Source organism: Platalea leucorodia, assembly GCF_965183815.1.
Source record: "Platalea leucorodia genome assembly, chromosome: 4".
NCBI classification, from domain to species: domain Eukaryota; kingdom Metazoa; phylum Chordata; class Aves; order Pelecaniformes; family Threskiornithidae; genus Platalea; species Platalea leucorodia.
The window spans coordinates 18,036,663-18,064,038 of NC_138826.1; the positions used below are offsets into that span (position 1 = coordinate 18,036,663).

Consider the following 27,376-nt stretch of genomic DNA (forward strand, 5'->3'; position numbering starts at 1 on the left):
CTGCTGCCCAGTATATCCTTTTTAAAGAATACAAAACGTCAAAGACAATAACAAAGAAACAAAGCAGATACTGTCCATCACACCACTTCCTTCAGTCATCATTGAGCCTTCAGAATAGAAATGGAGCTTGATGCATAATGATATAACAATGCCCAGTGTCACTGAAGCCATCTCTAGCAGGAGGGCTCAGCTGGCAAAAAGATTCCACTTGCTGAGAGTGGTTCCACATGATGAAAACATAGATGTGTGCCTAAGTCCTGGTACGCTCAGCCTTAATTTAGCTTTTATAGGTTCATAAAATATAGGAGGCCATTGTGACTGCCTCCTCTGAGCTCCTGATTTCAAACACAGTAGAGACTTCTGAGATTTGCCTTTCCAAAAGAAATTTAACTTTGTTATAAAGGTTAGCAACGATAGCGCATAAACCACTTTCTTCATAGTCTATCAGGTGTTTAATTGTTATTGGTAGAAGGAAAACTACTAAGCTGAACTTCCTAACCTCACGTTCTGACTAGATAAGCTCATTAATTTTCATCTGCAAGATCAACAAGACTACAACTGTGACATCTTTTCATATCTCCTCATATCTCTCTCTTTCTTTAAACCTACACATTGATCAAACCCACTTCTCAGATTTGTTACTGATGAGCTGAATAGACTCAGTTTCTTAAAATTTCCATCATCAGGATTTCTTTAGGTCCTTGGATCAATTTTTTGTCTCTCCCTTGAAGTCCTTCAAATGTTTACACATTCTCCTTCCTCTGGACTAGGATTTCTTATACTAGTCTCACCATAAAAAAGCATGGTCAAGAATAGCTCCTGACTTTTAGTTAACATATCCCTTAATATATGGTAAAGAATCATATTAGTTTTGTGTTTGTTTGTTTTTTTTTTCTTTAAATTGCAAAATTGAACTGGGAGTGTATAATAGTGGTTTTATTTGATGGCTGTTGACGGCTAACTCTAATGGTCTCCTGGTCAGACCTCTTACGAACACAGGTGACAATGAACTGATTTTTGGAAGAATATCTCCATATTAAACACCAGGTTTTGATTATTTCTTTTATAGAGTGCAAGTGTGATAACTTTACATGATAATATGTTAAATACCTTGGAGAATACTTCACAGCAATAAAATTACTTCTATCGCTCAAAGCTATAATTCTGACCAAAAAAAGCATAACAAAAACACTTAAGATATGATTTCCATGAAGAGATGCTGTTAGGTATTATTATATTTTCAGCCTCCAGGTTTTTGTTGATGATAGTTCCAAATTAACAAGCCCATTATTTTACTGGGAATCAGTCACAGGCTGTTTTATGGGTCACTGGGCCAATCTTTTTAATGATAACTATTTGACTTGCATTGACATTCTTTCACTTCTTTGGAATTTTTCCTGATTTAGATTTATTATAAACTAATAGGAGAACACTCCTTATGTAGCTCATTCTCTTGGATTACTAGTTTCCAAGTCTGCTGATTTGAAAATGTTTAATTTTAGCAGGTGTTGTCTCACATCCATCTTTAAAACAGATCGTAATTTTTTCTTAATTTTACCCCAACGTCACAAGGCACTGATGCTTGCTATTTCCAAATATAGACTCAAAACAGCTGTTGAATGTTAATGTATAACTGCTTATTATCTCACTCTTTTTGATGAAACTATGCCTGCCTACAGGTTAATTTTGTTGCTTTTAGTGCTAAAAAATGCTTTTAATCTCATTGATCATTCATCATTAATTGTTTACTTCAAGCTTTTATTAAGCACTGACATTCTTCCCATTCTCTATAAAAATCTTCTAGCTACTTCATCAGTGCTTTCTCATCTTTTGCTTCATTTTCTTTTTTGCTCTTTGAGATTTGGAGCGTAACATAGCATATCCCAGAACAAATCTAAATAATTTATTTCCCTAGGCAGAATCCTAACTAGATTAAATTTTGGTGAAGTCTTCTTTTATAGTTCCAAGTACCTACATTTCCAGTACCTGTATGCTGTTTGTAGACAGTGTGCTCAGATCACCAGTTTTGCACGTTTGCCACAGTCTGTATCAGTGTTTGTGTCCTCTTTCATAGAATCATAGAATCGTTCAGGTTGGAAAAGACCTTTAAGATAAAGTCCAACAGTAAACCTAGCACTGCCAAGTCCACCACTAAACCATGTCCTCAAGCACCACATCTACCTGTCTTTTAAATACCTCCAGGGATGGAGACTCAACCACTGCCCTGGGTAGCTTGTTCCAATGCTTGACCACCCTTTCAGTGAAGACGTTTTTCCTAATATCCAACCTAAACCTGCCCTGGCGCAGCTTGAGGCCATTTCCTCTACTCCTATCACTCGTTACTAGGGAGAAGAGACCAACCCCCACCTCGCTACAACCTCCTTTCAGGTAGTTGGAGAGAGCAATAAGGTCTCCCCTCAGCCTCCTCTTTTCCAGACTAAACAACCCCAGCTCCCTCAGCCTTTCCTCATAGGACTTGTTCTCTAGACCCTTCAACAGCTTTGTTGCCCTTCTTTGGACACGCTCCAGCACCTCGATGTCCTTCTTGTAGTGAGGGGCCCAAAACTGAACACAGTACTCAAGGTGCGGCCTCACCAGTGCCGAGCACAGGGGGATGATCACTTCCCCAGTCCTGCTGGCCACACTATTTCTGATACAAGCCAGGATGCTGTTGGCCTTTTTGGCCTCCTGGGCACACTGCTGGCTCATATTCAGCTGGCTGTCTACCAATATGCCCAGGTCCTTTTCCACTAGGCAGCTGTCCAGCCACTCTTCCCCAAGCCTGTAGCGCTGCATGGGGTTGTTGTGACCCAAGTGCAGGACCCAGCACTTAGCCTTGTTGAATCTTATACAGTTGGCCTCGGGCCATTGATCCAGCCTGTCCACGTGCCTCTGTAGAGCTTTCCTACCCTCCAGCAGATCAACACTCCCAGCCAAATGAAGTTGAAATCTCCTCAATTTTGGTGCAAGAAATTATGAATTAAAGCCTGTCTTTAGATGGACCACAAAAGGAATGGAATTCCTACTGTAGGTGGGAAGTCTTAGTAGGATTTTTGCTTCTGATTGCTTGAGAAATCCAGCAAGATATCACAGCCTGCAGTCATTTCTCTCTTCACAGGCAAGCAGACAAGTTCCTAGGGAGTGTTTTGTCTCAGTGAGATCTGGGGACAGTCACACATAGCTACCAGTATCCCATACTTGGATTTTTTGCCTGTAGGCTTTGAGAAGATATGATTATGTATTACCTGTGTGTCTGTAATAGATGAAATGGCCTTGACATAAAATCCTCAGGCCTTTTAAGATGTTGATTTTTAACTTTTAGTCATACACTGTATCCTCTGCTTCATCAATATTTTCATTCTAACACTTAGCTGTGTTATCATCTTATAGATGATCTCTTGTGCATCAGCTTTACTTAGTTTTCAGAGTCATTTTTTCCAGCTTGCAACTCATTATAGGAATATATAATTGTAAATGAAAACAGGGTAAACTTGACATGTCAGTCTTTGCTGCATTGCCCACGCTGAAAATGAAGACATTCCCTTTACCTAAAGTCACTTTGGATACCTACTGAAGGTAGACCCTTTGAGATCTCTCAGCTGCTTGAAGAGTATAAATTCTGCCTGTTAAACCACAGCATTTAAAGATGGGTCCCTTCTCTCTTTTTTTGCTCATCCTATTTTCGTATTTAGGACCTTAAAGGGAACACTTCCTGGGGTCCCTGAGATGTAACATCAAGCAATCATGAAGAAGTTATAACAAATCATTATTGGAGCCTTCCTACTGCTGTTTTCCCTTGCTGACTAGGCTGTGTCTTCTACTTGAATACATTTTAAGTATTTGCAGTTGGCCATGGTTAGCAAGTGTGACTAGAAAGATATTTTAGGACTACCTGTGAGTCATTCCGTAGTGTATTTTCATAGTTTGTTGACTGAGCAATTTCTAACACTAGTAGAAAGAGCATGAGAGGATGTAGACCACTGTAAATATTTACTTCACTTAAAAAAAATGCAATTGGGCAACAATTACACAAGTGCTGAGTTCAACAAGCAGCTGAAACCTGATTCAAAGGCAGGATGTCACCTTTAAATAGGAGCCAAAGCCCAGGTCATATCCATTGCAATAATGTTTCCAATTAACCTAATTTGATTAGGCACTGGACATCACCATCACCCTGCAAAGTAAAGCTGAAATGGCATTTCTGTACATTTTGAAAAAGTATTGCCTGAAGGGGCAGTCAGCTATGAAGACTGTATGAAGTTTTGGCTACTGCTAGCTGCAAAACAGCAGCCTTCTCATTACTCTGTGTCAGGGAATCTGCAGTTCTTTGCAAATTTCAGCTTGATCCATATACTATAAAGTGCTATAGACCTTGTTTACAAAATCAAGCTTTAAAATGTCGGCATTTTCATTTCTGTCATTCCAATTTACAACACCATCAAAACTAAATGTATTTTTTTAAGGCAGTTATGTTAATACCCACAACAATTTTCCCTTTTTAGAATGATTATGCACTTTTACTGGAATAGACTGAGTGCTGGCACATCAATAGCATTGACATTGGAGTAAATCTATGATCAAACTGAGGAAAAGTGTGAATTTTTAGAAAAATATTTAATCAATAGCTGACAAATCAATTCAAATACAGTCATTAGCATTCTTTGTCATTTTTAATTAAATGAAATCCTATCCTATTTTTAATGTTACAAGCTGCCATTATTCATAATTATTGGTAGCTGGATTAATTCTCTTAAAGATAAGTAGAACCGTTTTATACCACCTGAAAATGCAATCCAGTATGTTCTTCTGAAATGTATATATGTTGTTGCTCTTCATTTCCTTCTAAGATGGTATAATAATGTGAAACAGGATTTTTTTTTTTTCAGTGAAATACCTATAGCTAATCCAAAATAGGATGTAGGCATGTCAGTTCAGAAAAATCTCTATCTAGGTGAGACAGATGGAATTCTATAAAATGGAACAGCTCAGGGAACTGATGCCTGGGAGCAGTTAGGCCTGTTAGGGTGACGAATCATTAGCAAATGGCATCAAAGGCTTGATCAGCAATACAGAATTTTGCAGCTGCTGCATAACCACACAGCTGCCTTGGTCCCTTTTTCATCTTGAAGTTCCCTGTACATCTGAATGGTCTAATTCTGGGCATGTCCTGAACAGCCTGGTTTTGACAGCAATGGACAGACCAGCACCGGAGTCTGAGAGTGAAGATGTTTCCCTCTCTCTATGTCATAAGCATTTGCACTGGTGAGCAAGATAAACTGACAGATAGATAGATAGATAGATAGGGAGATATACATACATACTTACCCACATACAGATGTACAATACACACCAGAAAGATCAAATGTCATAAGAAATGCCACCGCTGCCTGGATCTTCACTTAAAACAGAGCAGGAAATGGAACACTTCTGCCTACTTTATGCAATAAGCTCAGAAGCAGTACAATCAGATTCAGCCCCATCCTCTGCCTAAAGCGATTTAAGCCAAGTTCTCTCATGTCCAGTGCTCTAACCACCGTGCAGTAGTCTATTTTAGGTAAGAATGTCCTCAGCTCCTTCTGAAACTGAGCCAGAATGCAACAAAAAATTCATAATGCATTGAGTGAAAAGGTGAGACAATACGTGTTCACAAAGGAGCTCTGCATCCTTATGGGCAGAGCGTTCATCTGAAAAAACCAAGCTCTTTGTTCCAGCCTCTTAACCGTTTCTGTATCTTGTCTTAGAAACAGGTTTTGTTGCTGCTAAAATCCAGCTGTCACTCAATAATGAATGTGCTGCTGTTCTGTCTACCCTGTTTACAAAAAACTGTTTCCAGAAATGAAAAAGTGAGACCGGTTACTTGCTCCTCACCATTCACCTTAACGGGACATCAAGCCTTCCCCTTCCTGACCTGTTCACCTCAGCAAGGGTGAATAATAGACTCTAAACAAGACCACTAATATACTAAAATAAGTAAGCACAGGCAGGTATCTACATTCCTCATTTTCCTAAAAGCCAAAAGAAAAATGCAACATTATACTTACATGAATACAAAGGGAAAAAATGAAGAGTGCAGGAATACCTGTAGTAATGGTACCTCTTCCTTTGTTGAAAGTACATATATAACAACAGGAACAGTGCTAAATATAGCTATACAGGTTATCAGCAAAAAAATGAAAAAGTCTTTACACAGTATGTGAATGAAGCTGCATCGACACAGATGGCTCAGCCTGTTTGCCCACACACTTCCAAGCTCTAAGCCACAGAATTTCTTAGTTTCTTTACGAAGCTTTTTGGAACCTTTAAAACCATAACCTGTGTACAGCATTGCAGCTTTTCCATTTTGCCACTCTGCTTTGAAGCTCAATGGAGACTTTATGTTCTGTGTTCCTTGGCCCATTTATCCCTGGTGATGCTGCATCAAAGAGCATGATGGTGTTGATTTAACCACTTAGTTTTCAACAGCTTTCAATGGAAGGATCTTGTTACATTAAAATTTTCAGCTAAGAAAAAGGCCCTTTTAAACAATTTAAATAAGGCTGAGGTCCATAGTTCAGAAGTTAAACATTGCAGAATCCTTCGCTAAGAGCTGCCAAGAGGAAGTCAGCATCGTGACCTCAGTGATGTTCTTTGATGAATTTGGGCTTTGAAGCAGTAGCACAAAAGTGGAAAGCTGTGAAGCAGACGACAGGTGTACTGTCAAAAAGTATAAAAGTGCTTTAGGTTTGGGAGTTTTTTGTGTCATTCTGCCCCCTCCCCCCTTAGAAATCAAAGGTTATAAAAAGGCAAGAGGAGTATAATTCCTCTCTTTCTTTTTTTGCATTTTGATTTTTTTTCAGTAGTGCCAGTAAAAGCTTGTGTATTACAACTGCCACAGTAGAGAGGCAGTATAGCTGGTAGTATAAGCCATAAAAATTCTGGAGGACAAACAGAACACAGAAAATATTTGTCCATAGCTTTAAACAATCCCCAGCTTGTTTGGGTTTGGTTTCTATAGCCATTGTGCATCTCCCCTTCTGACACTTTCTTCATGATGGGATTCCTAGAGGAATCCTAATCTTTTCATCAAACCCTTGGCCACCCTTGACCTCCTATACTCTCCCTGCACTCACTTCTGCCAAATTTTATCCTTAAAAAAAAAATCAGCAAGAACAATTTATTTTCTATTTCTTTCCTTTCAATTCCATTTAATGAAAGCAGCTCAGAGTGACCTGAAAAGCTTCAGCAGTTGTCAGACTTCTCGGATCACAGCCATTGTTCTCATTAATGTAAGTGGCGTGCGATGAAATGGGAGAAGGAATGAAAGGCTGCACTCGGGGCAGGCTCTAGCCTCAGCCTGTCGTCACTTTTCCTTTCTGAATCATAAATATGATTTTTGGAGGACCCACACGTGGCTTCCTAAAGGTTCAAGTCTGCTTAAAAAGCTAAAAGGACAGCTTCCAAGAAGAAATGCAACTTTTCTCAGAATAAAGGGAGTAGAATGACTGAGAAAGAAACTTCACATAAATAATAAAAAGATAAAAATGGAGTAGCTCCTCAGCACTCCTTAATTGCCACAGCTTCATTGCTTTTCATTGGAGTATGATAAATCATACCTGCTAGCAATCTACTTCAATACATACACTTTCCATACAGAATTAGGATGGAAGTCACAGAAATCTAAAAAATTAATAATAACCTGTTAACATTTCAAAGACCGAAAGTCAACTGAAGGAAGAGGAATTCAGCTAAGGTTGTGTTTTACCAGGAAAAAACAAGTTTGAATCTCTTCCATTGAAGCCAGTTGAAAGGTTTTGAACACCTTGAAATGGATAACTTTATACAGTCAGATAAGCTTTTGTCTGGTAGGATGTTTTTAATGTCTTTCATCTGTTAACCCATTATACATTAATTAAAGTACATAGTGCAAGAATCAATTCAAAAGGATTGTCTGCAGACTATCTGCACTGAACGCTGGCTTTACCTAGCAGTGGGGCATTTAGAGATTCACCTCAGAGAGAGCGTTAGCCTTTCACTTGTTGAAATGTACTCAATTCCTTTGAACAGTACAGGTAGTAAATGTTGAAAACTACCTTAGCTGGCTAGAAAGACAGAAGAAGAAACAAGAGCTTATTATTCCTATGTAAAAAGGTGTCAACGTTCTTTAAGCGCTACCTAAGCTTAATTCAGTGCTGTTACAATATGTCCTTTTTGGCCAAATATTATTTAGTTCATACCTGCTTTTTCCATAAGTCAACAACTTTATGCAGAAGTTCATCATCTTCTCTTGGTCCTGGATTGGTGATCAAAAAATCTATATCATGGCCAATCTTCTTACCCCTAGAAGCAATAAATAACAAGAAGACTAAAAGAGTTAAGCTCCTGTTGAATTTCACAGTACTTTGGAAGAGAATATTTTTGCTGCATCATAAAAAGAGTTTGCAGCATAAAGTGACAGCAATGTTCCTTGAAACATAATCAAAATGGAATCTTCTATTTCTTTTATCAGGTCTGTCAGTGTTCTTTGTTAAGCAATAATTTAAGCTTTTTGATGTATTTTCTCTGTTGTTCACCTAGATACCGCAGATCCATTTGGTGATGTTACATCTCTCTCTTTCTTCCCCTTAAGTCCCAGAAAAGAAGGTTTCAGTTGTCTTTGGACAAAAAAACATAATCAAAATATTGTAGTACTTATTATGAATCCAGTGCAGTAAGAGCAGATAAACTTGCCAGTCTGACTACTGCAGGCTTAAATGTTCTTCTTTAGCTTTTGATAGACACTTTAATGAACAAAATTGTGATTATGAAAAATTTTATTGTTTCTTTTAACGGTATACATAAAATCTCCAAGTATTTTACATTTTTTCTCTTTTAAAATACAACAATGCTTTTTGCAGAGATTGAGCTTGATGTTTTTGAGAACTGTTCAGCCTTAATGTGACTAAAGCTTATTTATTACACCCACTAAGGATTTAACTATTAAATCCATATGCACAAAGTTTAATCGTAAATGTTCTTAATGAAAAATGATGTCATAACCTCTTGTTTTTCTTCATTTAAGTCTAAGCATTCAGCTTGCCTTTCATCCACTTACCAAATGTGTTAAACCTAAGTCAGATTAAGATGTAGCTATCATTGGAAAACAGGCAAAAGCATGCTATCGGACTGTTTCCCTTCAGAATTATAAAATGTTTGAGAACATCTGAAAACTTATCTTAGAGTGCAATTCATCTGAGGATTGCAGAAGTAATACAAGGTTTTCATTTTGGTCTAAATACTGCAACAGGTACTGCATACATATCTATTTATTGGCTGTAATCAGGCCAGACTAAGGAGAAAGGAGCAGAAGAGATTTCTGCAACTAGGTACAGTATGTAGGAGGTGGAGTAAGCACCTGAAATCTGGAGCAGTGGCACCTAAGTGTAGCATATCTCCAAATCTCTTTCATGTATTCATGAGAAAAGTCTGCTCTTGCTGATGTTCACAAGGGTACATGATGTTATAGCTCAGGCGTGTTTCAGTTCAATACTGCGTCCAGTATTCAGAGAATTTGTGAATTGTTATAGAAGCAGTGAAAATGGGAACTATACAAAACAAAAGATTTGCTTTTTTGTACTTAATGAAATCGTTCATTCTCTTAGTGCATAAAACTGAATCTGATTTTTTAAACTTGGAAATTTGTCGGAACAGAACTGATTGGCAGACACGTCAACTGCCATTTGCGTGACAGGAAATCATCTAACTGATGGATAGTTGAACAGCGTTAGCAGCAAGATGTAAGGAAATGAAAATCTAGGTTTTACTTTTGACAAGCAGTCTAACTCACTACAATGCAACTATTGTGCCGTGTCTGCAGCAAAGTCAAAACTGCTTAAACAGGTGGAAATGATTTCAAAAGAAGTTTCAAACAAAGCATCAGTCTAGGCTTAGAAACCGAACAGCAATTCAAACTCAAGAAGTTAAAAAACATTTAGTATTCCATGTAACACGTTCTGAGTTATTTTGTAGGATGACATTCATTATCTCTCAAATTACCATAATAATCCAAAGCTCTTACATAGCACTTTTTACTTACATGTCTCAAAATGTTTTTTTCAAAGGGAAGGAATTTACTATTCCTATCTTAGAGATGCAGAAAGTGTCATAAGAAAACTTGCCTAAAATTATTAAAAGAAAAAAATCAAAGGAAGAAATAGGAAGGTGATGGAATTAGGAGCTGATTCCCAATTCTTCCTCTGGTACTGCACACTATTATTTTTACTGCACACTATATATTTTAGGTTAACCACATCTACAAAATCCTGCCTCAATCCAGCCATAAAATCCCAAGAAATCCAAGCTGTTTTACTGGCCATCTATTTCCCAGGACAGAGAGCATTTCTTGAAATACTTTTTATTTGTGGAGTTAGCGTGTTTAAACCTCATATAAAAACACACAATATAAAATCATTGTTATTGTCAGAGTTATATTTCAGCTTCTCTTTGAACTAATTCACATTGGATTAATTTCTGACTGAATTTGTCAGGCTGTTACTGGAACATTTAGTCTAATTTTCACTAGTACTCTTTACCAAATAACATATTTCATCCTAGAAAAATTTATTACCTTCCTTAAAATAGAAAAACAATCTAGTAAATTAAAAAGATGTATAATATATATTGCTCATGGATTGTAAATCATGCAAAAAGATTTTTTTTTGTTTTTTTGTTCTAGATTTTAATTTCCTTACATCTTGCTGCTAACGCTGTTCAACTGTGTAAAGTGCACACAGATTCAGACCATCAGTCTATTGAATCTGAAGGGAACATGACCATTGATTTCAGCAGAGCAGGGCTTTCCACATATACATATTTATATATGTTTATATATTTGTGTGCATATATATACAAACATACAACCGTAGGTATTCATAAAATTACATAAAGGCACATAGGATGGAATAGTGCCAAGGCGCTCTGTCCCCAGCTCAGAAATACATAAACGTGTATATTTGCTTATCAACAATTAACTCTATATGCACATCAACAGTTCATTGAAGCTGAAGGTAACTATATACCCAAAGATATAATACAGGACTTGATTATATACAAGTTAAACACCGTGGTGCCAGACATCTGGTCTTCAAACTGGATATGAAAACCCAGAATTTATCACCTGATTAAGTGCCTCAGAGATGAAACCTCGATCTCTTGTTCATTCCTGAAGCTTGCCAAGAGGAACACTGCAGGCTACAGTCTTTTTCAAACCCCATCCCATTCAAGAAAACAGATTCCTTACACAGGGCTACAGATGGGCTCCACCATGATCTAGAGACTGAAGGGGATTAACTAAGCATGATTTACTTAAAATGAAAACAAACACTTTGTTTGAAAAACAAACACCAAATTGATGCTATCAGTGCCTGGTTTTGTCTTGCATTTGGTAGCCATGATTGGTGCAGTGATTCCTCACCTTTTTATTGCCTTATTTTTCTTAGGGATATTGGCAATGTTCCTGCATCACAGGAGGCATCTCCTCAGTCTCCTCTCCTTCTGCCTTCCACTGGGGTACAGTTCCCGGACCAGAGTTCACAGACAGCCTTTGGGTCCATACCAGTGTCCACAGGTTATTTACTTACTTGTTACTAGCTACTGGATTAAAACCACTCATCCAGGAAGGAAAATGCCGTTTGATGTTTTCACAGCCAAGTTATTTGTCATCCACTGGCTGTTAAGTACAAAATACAGATCCAGTGCTTGGTGCATAGAGCAGAGTCTTAAGAGTTCTCCTCTCTAAACAGGCATCCTAGTCAGTATGCTACATCACACTATCTCCTCCTGGCTCTACAAATCTCCCGTTTTATACTGCAGGGTGGCATAAATCCACCCAGGCTAGTGATTTTAGCATGGTAATAGATGGTGGGAGATGTAGGGATTTGATTCTGGCATGACACTGCCTACGTACTCTAATCACAAGGGTTTTATATAAAATTTGAGTACTATTTTTAAAATAAAAACAGCTGCAATGACATTTTAGAAAAAATAACATACAGCCTCTTAATGTGTATGAGGGTTGCTCAGAGCTTGTCTATTTTCTAGGCCTCCTGTGAAATGAGAGTGATAATCTGTCTAGTTTCTAGATTCTACCTGGGCATAAGCAGGATCTGGGAAATTATTTGATTATACATGGAAATGCTGGGGCTGTTATGAAGCAAAAGCGTAGCTGCCCCTAGGAGCAGAGCAATCAGGGATATGACTGGGGAGTTCAGGTTTGAACAGGAAAGAACATGGATAAATTTTGGATTTGCTATTCAGACTGGCTTACATCTTCTTTTTCTTTTCTTTAAATCTAAACCTAAATCCTTGTTGGGGTGGAGCTATAAGAAAACCAGCACCTTGCAGAACTGAAATTGCAGCTTAGGTTTTGTCCTAATAATTTATTCAAGCCTGAAGACTATAAAAGACAGAGCACTGTTAATTAACTCTGTTAAATTCTTGGCTGACTAAACTTATATTTATAAACGTATAAAGCTGGTAAGTGTTTCTTAGTAGTCAATTAATCATCTTTAAGGTTGTTGGAATTTTGGTTTTTGCTGTTATTGTTTTAATAAAAGATCTAGATTCCAAGTCATCAAACATAACTATCATTATTACTAAAACTTAAATATATGAATGTATAGCAAAGGATAATCTTACTCTACAAGGGCAACATCTGCATGATTAGACATTTTAGAGCAGTATGTGTGCAGAGTATTTTGAAATCCCATGATATTATATAATGGCTAAGCCATATCAATGACAATTCTGATAAAATGACTTTAGTTGAGGAAAGATGGACTGACATTTCTCTACCACTCACAAAACTTCACCAGGGGAGGAGGTTAAACCACTTTTTTGCAGCAATGAGTTATGTGTCAAAACCCTGAAAACCATTTAGCAATCTTTGTGCTTATACAGAGTTCAAGTGGATACAGAAGATGATACTGTATTTCCACATGTGTGCTTGCATTAGGTAAAACTGCAAGCTTTTCTTAACCTTGCAAGACCCTGAAGTGCGTGAAAGACAAAGTGAACATCAACAGCCTATGTTTGTAAGAGTAACTGCTCAGGCATATTTCTAGGAAATATAAGCATCAAAGTAAAATCACAGACAGCACAATACCTTTGGATGGATCTGTCATAAAAATTATTTATTATTACCTTTACTATTGACATTGTACTGTGTATAGAAATATTACTTCTCGGTGCTGCCGAAATATGCTGTGCTTTGCCTTCTAATCGAGAAAAGGCATTTCTCCTTTGAAACGTTGTGGTCTAAGTCCTAGATTTGTTCACCACCATCTTCTCTATCAACTCCCTTCAATTGTGAGGGTCCTTCTCCAAGAGCAACCTCTTTCTTCAGCTATGGTCAGATGTATCCAAGTCTGCCATTACTCACAGTACATACACACAGCCCTGTATTTTCCAGCTAAGCTTATTGTACTATAGTTTTTCTTCACTGGCTTCCTCTATCTCCAGTTTTCTTTCATGTCTTTATAGTTTTGCCCTACAATATGATTCTTTCCTTTTTTTTTTTCCCACAATACGGATAATTTATTTTTAAAAATATTTTATGCTGTACTGTAGTGACATTCTCACTCCTGTCTGCTTAGCATTCAGAGACCGTGGGAATGATAAAGAGGAATACACAGATCTAGGTATTTTTTTGTTTCCCTGGAATTCTTTCCTAGCTTGATTTTACAGGCTTTGTATTAGATTTTTTTTCTTCTTGGGTGCACCTCACTTATTCTTTCTCACTGGCAGCTCTTTAAAATGTACCTGTTAGTTTTCAAGTTCCTAGAATTGTATTCTGATAGACGTAAAAGTTTTCTCTCATTTGACGATCCAACTGTTTCTCTGCTGTGGAATAAACCAGAATGAATAGGATAAATCCTTGGATAAAAGTCTTCTGTGCAGTCCTTCAAACCATTAAAGTGATTAACTGAATGGCTTACCTCCAGTACTAGATGATCATAAAAATTACTTCTGACTTTAAAACCTTGAACACTGTACTAGATTGGTCTTTAGTTCATTTAGGTTATTTGGTAACAGGTCACTGGGATGTTTTGCTTTACAGACTGCATTTTTGTGTTTTCAGAAGTTCACACCTCATTCAAAGTGGGATTATAATAGTTTTTACAAATCCTTCTCAGGCAAAACTCTGACTTCACTTCTGTGTGAAAACAGTTCTCAGGTTGAATGATTTACCTCAGATCTGTCCTTGTCCGCTAAATAACAAATGATTTGCCTGACTTCAGATTAGAAATGCAAAGCAAACTTTGCTTTGTTGGCAAGAAATTCTGGACCAGGAATGCAACTTAGTGTCAGGCTTTCCAGGGCAGTCTAAAATACTCTTTCTTCACAGCTGTCATGTTCTGTAATTCAACTGACTCTCAAAAATCATCTTAGGAAGGGCACTTAAACACTCTTTTTGGGAAAGAAGGTACTTAATACTCAGAAGAAGAAAAATGTTTTCAATAGCTGCTCAGAAAGATCACCAGAGATGACTGTGGCCCACTGGCTCTGCACTCTCAGAGCCTGTACTGGAGACAAGCTGGCCAACTTGTAGTTCTGTTTCTCAAAAAACAAATGGAAATTTCCAAATAATTTTTTTTTTTTCATTTTGTAACAGTCACAACATAGCCAAGTCTCCAATAATTAAGCAAATCCTATCCATTCCTTATTCAGACAAAATTCTCATTGGCTAAATGATAGCATTGTAAGTGCTGAATGAGGTTGCATGTGTGCTTAATCCTTCAGTGTTTACACACGCATACTGAACTTTACACATGAGAACACTGCTACTGATATTGGAGGCATTAATCACTTGCATGAAGTCAGCCATACATATTTAAGAACCTGGAAGACTAACAACTAACAGGTGTTCATTTCCAATGTCTGATCAACTATATTAAATAATAAAGAAGTATAAATTTATGTGGGGTTGCGGGAACGAAGCAAATTAATTGTATATAACTTTTTTTCAAATCATACACTCATTTGACTGCCACAAAATATAACATAATGAAGTGGGGACAAATAATGGAGAAGAGAAGCAGATTTGGCATAGACATTTCAGGCTTCTTTCTGTTGGACTGAACCTTTTATTCCTGTTAAAACTGTGGGAAATATTCATTGTGGAAGAAGGCATATCAACTCTTAAACATTGCATATTGGCTAATGTTCTCAGTTAATCTGCTTGATGAAACTGGACTGTATTTACTAAAACAACACATTTATGATAATATTAATATTCAGATTTGGCAGATTGAAATGGTTTTAAAAAATGTTAATGGATGTTTTAACCATATAATTTGCAGCCTTTACATTGAATAAGAAAAAACCCATAGAGGTGAAATAGCTTCCTGAGAGTGATTGCTATCAGGAAAAGACTGAAAAAAATCAGGCCATCAGGAATTGCTATGCAACCAATATTCACCATAAAACTGGTAAGATTTTTAAACTCTCACTTTCCTGACCATTTTATTGTAAAGTTGCATTTTGATACGGAAAGCTGGGAAAATCAATAAAAGTAATCTCAGACCAGAACTACATGGAGTGGGCCCTAGATAGCATGTGGAGAGTGTGCACAAAATATCAGAGGATATAACTCTCCCTTCCTTCCAAAGACCTCAGATTAAAAGTAATCCAGCTGAAATTCATTTGTATAGCAAGCTGGATACTAGCTAAAATGCTGAAAGTTGGTATAAAAAAATGACAAGTCCTTTATTTGTGGAAAGAAATATGGGAATTCGTTACATGTTAAATTAAGTGTCATCTTCTCTGCATTCTTCTTTTGGGAAATGCAGGGAGAACAGCTTCTAGACAGACATCCCCAAGTGATTTGAAAATATGTGAGGCCATTTGAATATTTCCTTGAATATAGATGAGCAATATGCATAAACATCTAGGAAGACTAAATGCAATTGCTGAAGTGATGATTGTGTGGCGGTGGAAAAGGGATTAAATGTTGCAGAAGATTACACATAGCTGAAGGAATGGACAAATTGTGACATAGCACAATGAACTTCTGTTTAAGCGGCAAAGAGAAAAGTTGGATAAGTAGCAGAATCACTCCTTTTAGTTACAGCAAACAAATAATTTATGAGTACCATAAAATGCATGTTCCTCAGGGAAAACCCTAGTAGCCTCAGTGTGCATGCATAGTCTAACATATAATTACAGCTATAATCAAACATGCACACACATGCATACATAGTTCAAAGATTTCTTTCTGACTACTCTGATATTGATGCTATGTTTTTACTCCAGGAACATACCCTCTATGCTGGGTCTGGTTTAACTCCCTCTATACTGGCAATGTAGAACTATTATTTGACATCAGCTGAGTTTAAGCAAATAGAAGTGGCACGGTAGTTCTGTCTCTAATAACCGCAGTTCTGATTAAGGTACCTCTACTACCTGTCTACCACCAGCATGTGCCTTCTCAGAAGAGGAACAGATATTTTTATTCCATATCCCGGGCAGTCTGCATGCTTGTGGACTTGCTTGTTAAGCAGTCTTTGCTGAGACCTTGAACAAGAGATGGACAATTTCTTACAGCCAGATATTAAAATAATTCTGAGTTACTGTCACTCAAACTATGAAGAACTACAACTTTTTCTTGTATAAACCCCATTGTAAACAGAAAAAATCTTTACGCTGGAAGTACTGGAGCATGACAGCGCTACAACTATTACATAGAAGGTAAAATCCTGGACTGTTTAACAGCCAGAGGAGAAAAACTCCATTGATTGCAAAGTAGTCACAGATTTCATTCAGCCAAGAATAATTCTTGGCTGTAATACTACAGATTTTCAAAACCTTGTTCCATAATATTCCATATTCAGGTATAAGTTACTAGCAGTTTAATAAAATGTAAATGTAAAGTAGACCCATAAGTAAAATTCTTAGAATATTTTGCCTGAGTGAATTTACAGAATTCAGAATTTAATCAGAAATTAATTATTTCAGCACACTTTCTTCTGACCTTTTTTCAGGTCTGAACTCTGGACCTAGAGTAACTGGCTTTATTGACTCAAAAGGACATTGACCTTTGCTAGGTATATAATTAGTGCACTGACAGGAAAGAACAAGGCACTTTCCAAGAAAATGAACAGAACCATATATGTGCAAAGGTTTCTGCAACAGCGATTTCATGCTGAAGGATTTTGTTGAATGGAAGAAATTATAGTGTTTGCAACATTCTCATTTCATTTGCAACAAGAACTGGGTAGTAGCTAAAAAATAAGTTAGAAATTTTTCTTGTTTGTGACAGAAACGGTTTTCCAAATTACAATAAAATGCTGTAACATTTATTTGAAGTTATTTCCTCAGAAACTCTCAATTACATATTCTGATCAATGCTGTAAAGAGCATTAACAGTCTAAGTAGCAGCATAATACTATACCAGTCCATTGCTATCATAAATGACCAGCTAAACCCTGTACACCACACATAAGCTGTTCTTCAAATCACTGTCAGCTTTAGCTCAGCAGTATTTCTTAATATTCAAGTCAGCTCCACATTTTCAAAACAACATTTAGATTCAACAGTGTCAATGCAATGGTGGTTCACATACATATAGAGTAGGTAGCAAGAAAATAAACAATCACTGAACTGCAAAAGCAGCTCAACCAAAGTTAACAATCCAAAAACACTGACACACAGAAAGCAGAGACAGCAGAATGCAAAAAGTAACTGTTCGCAAGCCTGACTCACACTGTGCAATGATTACTTTGTCAGCGGAGGCAGAGTGGAAGAGGGAACGTTCAGCCAGAATAAACTAGAGGCACTCAAACATGCCCAGCTCTAGTACCAGCTTCACCTGCTCTCTAGGTGCATGATCTTTATACCTCCACCTTAAACATGACAAAGACCTGACACTGATGAGGGTGCCAGAGGCAAGATACCATTTTATAGTTCATCAAATCAGATAGCCAGAAGGCTCATCTATACTATTTATCACATGAAAACATACTGAGCTTCCCAAAGGTTATAGTTTTTGGAATCATAGATTGCTCTATTCCAGAATTGAAACTCAGGGAAGCCTTCCATTGCAGGACTGGGGTGGTAAATAGGAAGAGAGAGCTGTATAGATTATCAGGTTATTTTATGCAACAGATGATTACAAATTCTAAATCATAATTTTGTTCATGGTTATTAAAAAACTAATAACCGAGAAGGCTCCTCCCCACCTTACATTGCAAGTACCTATGGCAGGTGTCACTTGTTATTTCACCCCGAGTGAATGAATCCCAACATGGTCCATATATGCAGTCAGTCCCTGCTTTTCAAAAATAAAGTAACGTGCCTGAAGTAACGAGGAAAACAATCAAGCGAGATCTGATCGGGGCTCTGTGGAAGACAGAGATGGGTATGGGAATATCTGGCTTCTTGGCATAATTTCTGCTCTTCTGGTTTGTTATTTGAATTAGATCCTAGCTGCCTTTGAAAGCAGTTTGTCACTGGTGGTTCTCAGCCAGTATCAAAATTCATTGTGTTTTCTTTCTAATGCCACATAGGTGGTAATGCACTATAAAATACCTGTTGAAATGAGAAGTGCCAGTGTGGGAAAATACTTGGACAAACATTTTGTAGCTGGACTCTGATTTTAGTGCCCGGCATTTCAGTCACCGTACTAGACTTGGTTTGCACAAGCTGATAAAAACTGAGTTGAATGTTTCTGGAAATCTAAACCCAAAATGACTGAAATGTTTTATTCCATATCAAAGGAAATTCTGGAATTCCTGTCCCCTGAGGATTAATTCTTCCCTGACTCTACATCACAGGGCTATTTTGGGGCATAATTAATATCTGTGAGATGGTTTAATAAGATGCTGATTAATGTCTGAAATAACAATAATCAAATTAAATTAACTGAAATAAATTCTGCCACCAGCAAAGACAATTAAAATTAAAGCTGAATTAATGATACATTTAACTGGAAAGAGACCATACAGTTATGAGAGATACTCTGACTCATTTTGAGGCAATTTGTGGGTAAAAAATAATTGCTGTTGTAGCTTTGTCTGCAGAATTACTTTTCCCACTGATTTAAGAATAAAATAATTTTAGATTACTCTGTCTCCGAAATGAAAACATAGTGAAAACTGAACCAGTGTTCTCCTGGGCAGCTATAAATCAGGCTTCTAACAAAGGTTTGAATTGCCAAAGGTAGCATACAGCAACTTCTTCACCTAGCCAAGTGACTCAACATAAAGCCAGCTGAACTACATAAGTATTTGGCAAAGATTCACAGGTGTCTTCTCTGGAAGAGGTGCTTGAGGGTGGACACTTCATTAAAATGCTACTTTTCTTGCCCAGTGTAACACTAGTTCTAATTCACCAAGGGCAGAACTCATTTTCCATAGCTGTGGAAGCTATTTATTTTATTACTGAAGTTAATCCAACTCTGCGATGAAGTAGCAATGGAAAAATCCCTTTCCCTTCAGGAGCGGAAGCTTTACTTATAAGGCATAGGGGAATATAGCTTTAATATTGGCTACACAAAACAAGCACTTTTGGCTTCTCATTTATTCAGCAGGATATCGCTGCTACGGAGCATCAGTAGCTGGCATTCAAGGGGACTTTTAGGGAAACAGCTAACAATGCAGAGAATGCATTACTTAAAAGATCTTTCTTGTATCAAGTCAGGAAAAGAATTGTCACCTGCTGCAGCAGAAGGAATCACATCTCTGGATATTTCTGAGAGTTATGCTCTGAGGGTGAAAATCACTGAAGTGAGGAGAACCAGTGAGAAACCTGTGCAATACCACTTAAATCTTACTTAAAACCTAATTTCACCCTCAGTGACTACATCGCCTCAAAAAAGTATAGTGATGCGTGCCATTCACCTAGTTTCTCATTAAATACACTTTCAAAGACCAAGTGTATGTCATGCTGTGCTTGACTGTGTGTGTCTTTTATGACCCAAGAGAAATCTAGACACTGTTTCTCAGAGTACAAGACACCTGCATACTCCTCTTCATGTTGTGCTAATGTCTTTTTTCAATCTTTGCTTTAACAGATATTTAATGTTACTTTAATGCAATAACAAGAAAAGATAAATCAGAAAATGGTTATTCAACTCAAGAACTTGTTAAATTTAAAGTTATCCACTGATCTTATAAAGCTCTATTAGATTATCTGCATTAAAAATTATTTAATGGGTTAAAATATTATAATGCAAAATGTTGAAAAGATTTATTTCCCTGCCTTGTGAAAGGAATGAATGGTGAATGGTTTGTTTATATATTGGCTTCTGTGGGCTTGTAGCCAAATGGTTATTTCAAAGCATATTCAGTTTATAATAAATCTGCATGAGGATTCTTTTATACACGGGTATCTAAGAAAAACATTATGTTGTGGAACATTATGAAAAATTTAATGGAAGTCAAAATTTGAAGATCTGATAAAAAAAAAAAAAACTTTACCAGAAAACATTATTCCACAAATAAAAACATTATAAACAATCTGATTGTCCTATTTTTGTACGTACTGTCTTGAGGACCACCTGTTACTCACATGCTGAAATGAATTCCTTCAACCTTAACTCAACTTAAGAGCTGTTAAAAAAAAATAAATAAATTCTGTGAAAAACAGTTACAAATTTAAATTTCAACAAAATTTATTCCACACTATTAAAATTGTTTATAAAACTAGTCCTCTACCAGCCTGGTTTCTACTGAGACAGCAAAATAGGATAATGGCCATGTAAGAATTTAGTCACCTACTTCTTAATTAGAAAATATGGCTGTCTCTATGTATTATAATAGTTGTACTGCCTAGGTGGCATTATTGTCTTCCAGCTTTCTGTAACACAAATGCCTGAATGTGGCTGTCACCAATTATACCCTAATATTGAATATTTATCCCTTTTTGGCTTGCACACAAGAAAACTTTTTGCTACTAATAGCTCTAGGCTTTCTGAATTCTATATTTGAAGTAAGTTCACTATTCCACCAACCAAAACAAAACTATGCTTAAGCTTTGAATCACTGAGAGTGCTGTCTCAGTTTCATGTAAATAATGCAACTGTACCTGGAAGCTGTCTATATAATTTCAAGCTTTTAAAGCTTATGAAATGTACCATACCAATCTGTCACAGTTTTATTTAAAGTCATGAAATACATCGCTGAAGTTTTGCTTTTGCTGTCTTGGCAAATCCTTTAAATTACACTCCATTCCAATCAAGCATTTCAAATTACATCATAGAAACTTCCTGCATACATAAATTTTGCCGAGTGCCAGTCAATGGCGAAGCAAAACCTCTTCAACGCTGTTTGAAAAAGATATACACCCCAATGAGTACTGATGTGGATTTGGGATCTCGTATATTCAGCTGAAATGTAAGCAAATGTAAGTATGCAGATGATACTTTAGTCTTAAAACATCTATCTAGTTTTGCCTGTGTAAACTCTACTGTCAGCATATTCTATGATAACATGGAGCAAGCTTTCTCACTCTTAAGAAACAGTCTGTATGACAGTGGTACAGTATCTTTGGTTACCAGAAATTGTAAAATTTTAATTATTCTGAAATCTGCAGGAAAAAAAGAACATATTCCAATATGTAGTAAGTACTGAAGAATCAAGTTTGACTGGAGAGAGGGACATTTCTATTATTTATAAGAGCAAGCATCTCAGACTAGACCTACTCAGACACCCTGAAATACCAGTCTCTTTTGGCCTAATTCAAAGGCTTAACAAAGACTTTAGAATTATTCAAACTGAGAGACAGGTAAATTCAACTACCTCTACTTATGAAGAATACAACAAAGAGATCAGTGCACTCAAAAATGCCAGATGTTTCAGTGAACTCTCAGAGAGTATGATGAACTTTGGAAAAAAAAACAAAGAAAAAAAAAGGTTAAGAAAATTACCTCTCCCTCTATCCAACAATAAAACAATATGAGATGATGAAAGGAGAAGGTTAAGGTTTTTAGGACTTCTGTCTGACTTCTTTGGAGATCGCTGGTGACCGGCGCTTTTCAGGACAGGCTACCACAAACTGGGATAAAGCTGTACCCTTCTAGATCTGGGTTAATCGTTATATATAGATATTGCTCTGATTCAAGACAAATTCGGGTGCTGTGTCCACCTTCTGGTGGTGTTCTGCCAGAGAATGAAGTTTGCCATCATGAAGTATTTAAATGGAGTAATCAAGAGCTGGCTGCAGATTATACGTGTACTCCAAATGCCTAAAGGTGGAACTGAATGGTTGAAATGCATTGACGTTCTGGATTTGTAAGTCAGAAAGCTTTCCAGTCTTTTGTTTCCATCTCAGCTGGTACATAATCTATTCAGGCGCCACATTTCAAACAGCATTAGCTGCAAACCAAAACCTCAGCTAAGCGAGTTATATATTGCTAGAACAATAACCTCACGATCTCTTCAACATCATTAATAACACAGCAGAGAAAACAGAAAGGTCAGCTGCGTTCAAATTATTTACTGAAATAAGTAGACAACAGTCTGCATTATTAATTATGAAAGCTGCACATTTTAAAAAATGCTTTTATGAAGCTATTTGTCACACATTTTTTTAACTAGAAAAAATTATTTTGCAACTAAGGCAGTTTCCATTTACTAGTTCAGATTTTTATTGTCCAAGAGAGAATTGTTTGGTTCAGAATTATATTTCTATTCTTCTTACTCAGAATCTCATTAATATATATAAGCTAATATTTAAGATATGATATTTTATTTTGAAAGAAGAAAGAAAAAGGTATTTTTCTATACTGACACTATAACAAAATTAACAAATAGCTTTATAGCAACAGTTTTTGCCATATTGAAGCTTTCTGGTGGTAGATTAAAAATGTGCATTCAATCCCAGTCCATTTTAATTCTCTCTAGCTAATTCTCTTGAGAGTTTCAAATGGATTATTGCTTTGTCATATCCCTTTGTCACAGAAACTTCCATCAAAGTGTTCTTTTCCTGCATGTCTACTTTGGCATTTCCAAAAATCAAAACATTAGCTTTAAACAATTTAAAAGACAATATTAATGTTCATGCCAGGAAGGAAATGTACATTTTCAGAATGTCTGAATGATATTATATGTTCAGCCTGGGTTTCACTTACTTGGCAGTGATGGGACAATCTGTAGAATCAACCTACCATAAAAATAAAGGTTTCTATTTGCTTCCTGTTCAGCTGTACTGGAAGTTATATAAACATGACAGTTTTTCTATTAAAATTCCTTGAACTGAGAAATAGATTGCTTGCATACACTGAAGAAAAAAAAAAAAAAAAAGACCTAAAAAAAGACATTCCCCCCCCCCAATTCTGACATAAAAGAGGATTAAGACTTCAGTTTGAGCTGGTGGCGTGACGGTGCAGGTAACCGTTCATGCATTTGGGTAACAACGACATGGGAAGCTGATTTATGAAGTTGAACTTTCTGGCATTGTGTGGCAATATGGATAATTCTACTTCAGTTGTGATTACTTTAAGATATTTTATTACTCTATTCCATCTAATGTAATATAATATCTGTTAATTTCAAATTAAACAGTTGCATGGTTGCTAGCACACAGCTGCAGGATGGTGACTTTGAGCCTAGCCTTTTTACCAAGGCACTAAAGTTTTACTCAGGTACTTCTGAAAAAATTATGCACAGTTTAAACTTCAAGCATGTGTACAATCTGTTTAGTTTTAATGACATTGCTCACTCACTCAAATTTTTAGAGTGAACTCTTAAGTCTTTCCATGATTGGGCTGACATATGGGTTTTCCATAACTACACTTGCATATCCCTACTGTGGGTAAGGTGGCTGGGAATTTTACAGAAGCATAATCTAGAGAAAATGAGATTGCTCTCTTTTGAGACCTAAATTGGATTGTGTAATCTACTAATTTTGCCTAAGGGAAGAACACATTACTCTTAACCTACGGTTTAGAAAACTAGACTTTTACAGAGAAAATAATATTTACTGTTAAAATGAACATATTTTACACCAGCATTATGGAATACAACAACTATGTCTGTTTTGCGATCAGTTTTCAAACACAAATTGAAATTCAAAACTTGACTACTTGGTCTAAATCAGTGTTTTGCCAAGATAGCTGTGTTGTGTAAAATCACACCGTTAGCCAGCAGTTTCCTGGAGCTGAAACAGTTATATTCTTTGGGCCAATACAGGTTATTCCATTTGAGAAAATCATTTAAACTATACTGGCAAAGGAAGACTGCATCTCCACAGAGAAAGTCTGCCAATATATTCTACAAGTATAAGAATACCAGAAAATCCTTTTAAAGTGTAGACAAGCCTGTCATTAAATCTACCTCCTACCTTAAGTAAATCTCTCCATAGTGAAATCTTGTTACTCTCCTTTACAAAACTCCCTTGCTCTGCTTCAAGACATGGTCCTCCATCAGTCTAAGGAACTCAAGAAGTTGGCTTAGCTGATTTAATCCTAAATTGAAAACTTCCCTGGTTATTATTAACCGACTTCCTTAATTCCCAAACCACGGCAAGGAGATACTCTGTTGGAGAATTTAAATTTTGAATATTCTCTCTGTGCCCTTTTTCCTGATCCAGGTATTGTAAAGCTTTAGTCATATATTTTCAGAGAGTCTCTCAAAGAACCAGTCATGTCATATTTCTCTAAACTCTTGTTCTGATTTCTTTTTGAATATAATCTTGACTTTTGAACCTGCATTGTTGTGTGACCTCAGGTAATGGGGTATTTTAAGGGCATCTTCATTGTAGCTACGTATTTTTATTTTTTAGCTGAAATGTGAAGATGCATTTTCTGGGTCACCATTTCTTGCCAGCTCAAATTCTCAAACAATCAGATGAAAGTATCCTTCTCTTTTGTCATGATTCAGCTGAAATGAACGTCAAGGCTCCCACTAACCTCTTAGCTAGAACGTACCAATAGGTTGTTCACATTTCATTTACATTTGAATGGTGGAGATATGATCTACATTTATTAAGTCTGGATGTAGTACTATTTATGGTAGTGATACAAATGCATACTATAATATCAACACCGAGACATTTCATAAGCAGCAATGTTCAATGAGGATATTATTACTAACACAAACAAACTAGGTGCAACCGGACACAGTAACCTCTGCAACAAGATCAAATAACCGGGAATGTTTGCTGTGTTTACCCATTAGAACTGTGTCTAGGTGTAAGATATGCCAAGGTAAAAGGCAAATTTTCTGCAGTCTTTGATCATTACCATAACATACAGAGTGTAAAGTTGTTAATTTATGAAGTAATATGAGTTTATAAATGTGCATGTGAGAAGAGGGAATCCATAACGTTTCAATGATTTTTTTTGCTGTTGTTGTTCCCCAAGATAGCCCCTAGTAGTATCATAGAACAACTATCATAGCTTATGATTATAACTGAGTCTATCTTATCAGGTTTTGCTGCTATTTAATGCTGATTTTCCATTCTTCAAAAAGATTGCCTGAAACATTTCCATCCAGCTCTCCCACAGCATAGCAACAATCCATAATAAATTCCACCATTCCTAAACTGAAAGCAACTAAAAGGACTACTTCTGGCTATATCTTGTAATTCAGGCATTTCCTACATGATTTATTTTAACCTTTGTAATCTTTTCCTTGTTATCTGACATGTAGAAAATGTCCTGTCTGACTCACATCCTAACAAAAAAAAATTAGCCAGCAGTTACCTACTCATTATCATGTCCCCACACCACTAGCATGATCATGTCACACTTAATTAAAATGTTATGGTTACTCTTGCTCACAGGGATCTGCAAAAGTACCCTCTGATTGCTCTAAGCATAATACAAGGTCACCAATGTTTGCAGTTTTTCTCATTATTATCTGCCAGGAAAACGTCATTCATTGCTTGTGCTGTCAACCATCTTTACAGCAAGCAACTAGCCTATAATAAACTTTGACTTCTGCTAAAGAGTAAATCAGCAATGAGTAAACTCTGCTATAAATATCCGGTTTTCAAGCCAGCTTTCTAGGAATAAAACCATGGTACAAGTGATGCAGTATATTACATATTGTAATTAGAACTGTTCTTTAATCTCTTGACTCTAAACAACAGGCATTTGATCCTGCAAACCCTGACTGTCTGGTATATGAGTCTGCAAAATCTCTTTTGCAAACAGTGAACCACAGAATAACAGTGTTCATCTTAGTAACTGCTCACTAATAGAGAGCAAACTCTTCAGAACAACTTCATCTCTGGCGTAGATGTCCTGAAACACTTATGAGGAAAACATACTAACAAACAAAATTATCTTGCCATATAAATAGTAAGAAATGTAATAGTAATACAGTAATAAATAAAATATAAAAAACATAGTAAAAAATACTTGAGGCATCAGAAAGCTCTCAGAGGAAGCAACAGACATTCAAGAAGGACTGCAAACAAGAAAAAATGTAGTGACTTAATTCTACTTCTGTCCTGAATTGCTTAGGGACAGGCATTGGAGTCCATAAGTAAAGAGATACTTCGGTACAATTGTCTGAAACAAAATAAGAAATAGACACTTGTTTTCTGGTGCACCTATATACGTCTGACGGAAAGCTGGCTAAGCATCATTAGCATGGTTCTTTCTTAACACATTAATTAAATCTCTGAATCATAACCAGGCTCTATCCTTTGCCCATTAATGCCACCTTTACAGCTGACTTTCCTGTTGGGAACTTAGTCAAGGACTGCTGGCAGAGTTTTTTTTCAATTTGCCTTTATGCAGAGTTTTGATTTGATTTGCCTTTAGACAAGAATGCCACTTTCTTCTGGAGGTCTCTCAGTGTTACAAAGACAGTGTTACTAACTGTCTCTCTTCATTCCATTCCCACCTTGAGTTGCTTGGATTTTGTAGGGCATCCTTTTTTTAGCGGGTGAACCCCAATGAAACTATTTTATAGATAAAATCTAAGGAACAGAACTGTCTAACAAACTATGCATCCCCATCTCATCAAGGCCATGTACATCTTTGATTTGACCTCTTGTTCGTTATGTTTTTCTTTTATCTTTCCACCTTATCTGAAATCGCCTGTCTCTTTTTCTTTTTATCTTGCTACTTCATCTTTCCCTGAATATATTCCACTATCTTAATAGTCCTCCCTGTACCTAATGCTCAATAACTTTTAGAAGATTTTTACTTACCAGTTTCATGTACTATCATGAATATATTTTACTCTATAGCTATTTATTTGTGAGACAGCCTGTAAAACCTTTAGTGCTCATCCATTTACAGCAAATACTTCTCAAGTAGTGTATTTTAAATATCCTACTTCGACATACTTCCTGGCTTGAGTATTAAAATCAGTCCATTTAAATTCACTGGCCAAGCATTTCAGAAATCAATGCATGATATTAGCTATCTTCATGCCAAATGTTTATAAGAGACACCCTGATTATTGTGACT

The 27,376-nt window shown here is 36.6% G+C and overlaps 1 protein-coding gene across 1 annotated transcript in view; it reads right to left on the minus strand.

Moving 5' to 3' along the window:
• Positions 1 to 27,376, minus strand: part of DNTT (DNA nucleotidylexotransferase) — a gene marked incomplete at both ends in the record, with an annotated part of 94,944 nt that overhangs the window by 27,650 nt on the left and 39,918 nt on the right. Inside the window, one exon of the mRNA XM_082308040.1 lies at positions 8,214 to 8,316. Coding sequence (XP_082164166.1) covers positions 8,214 to 8,316 — 103 coding nt within the window. The remainder of the gene's footprint in view (positions 1 to 8,213; positions 8,317 to 27,376) is intronic.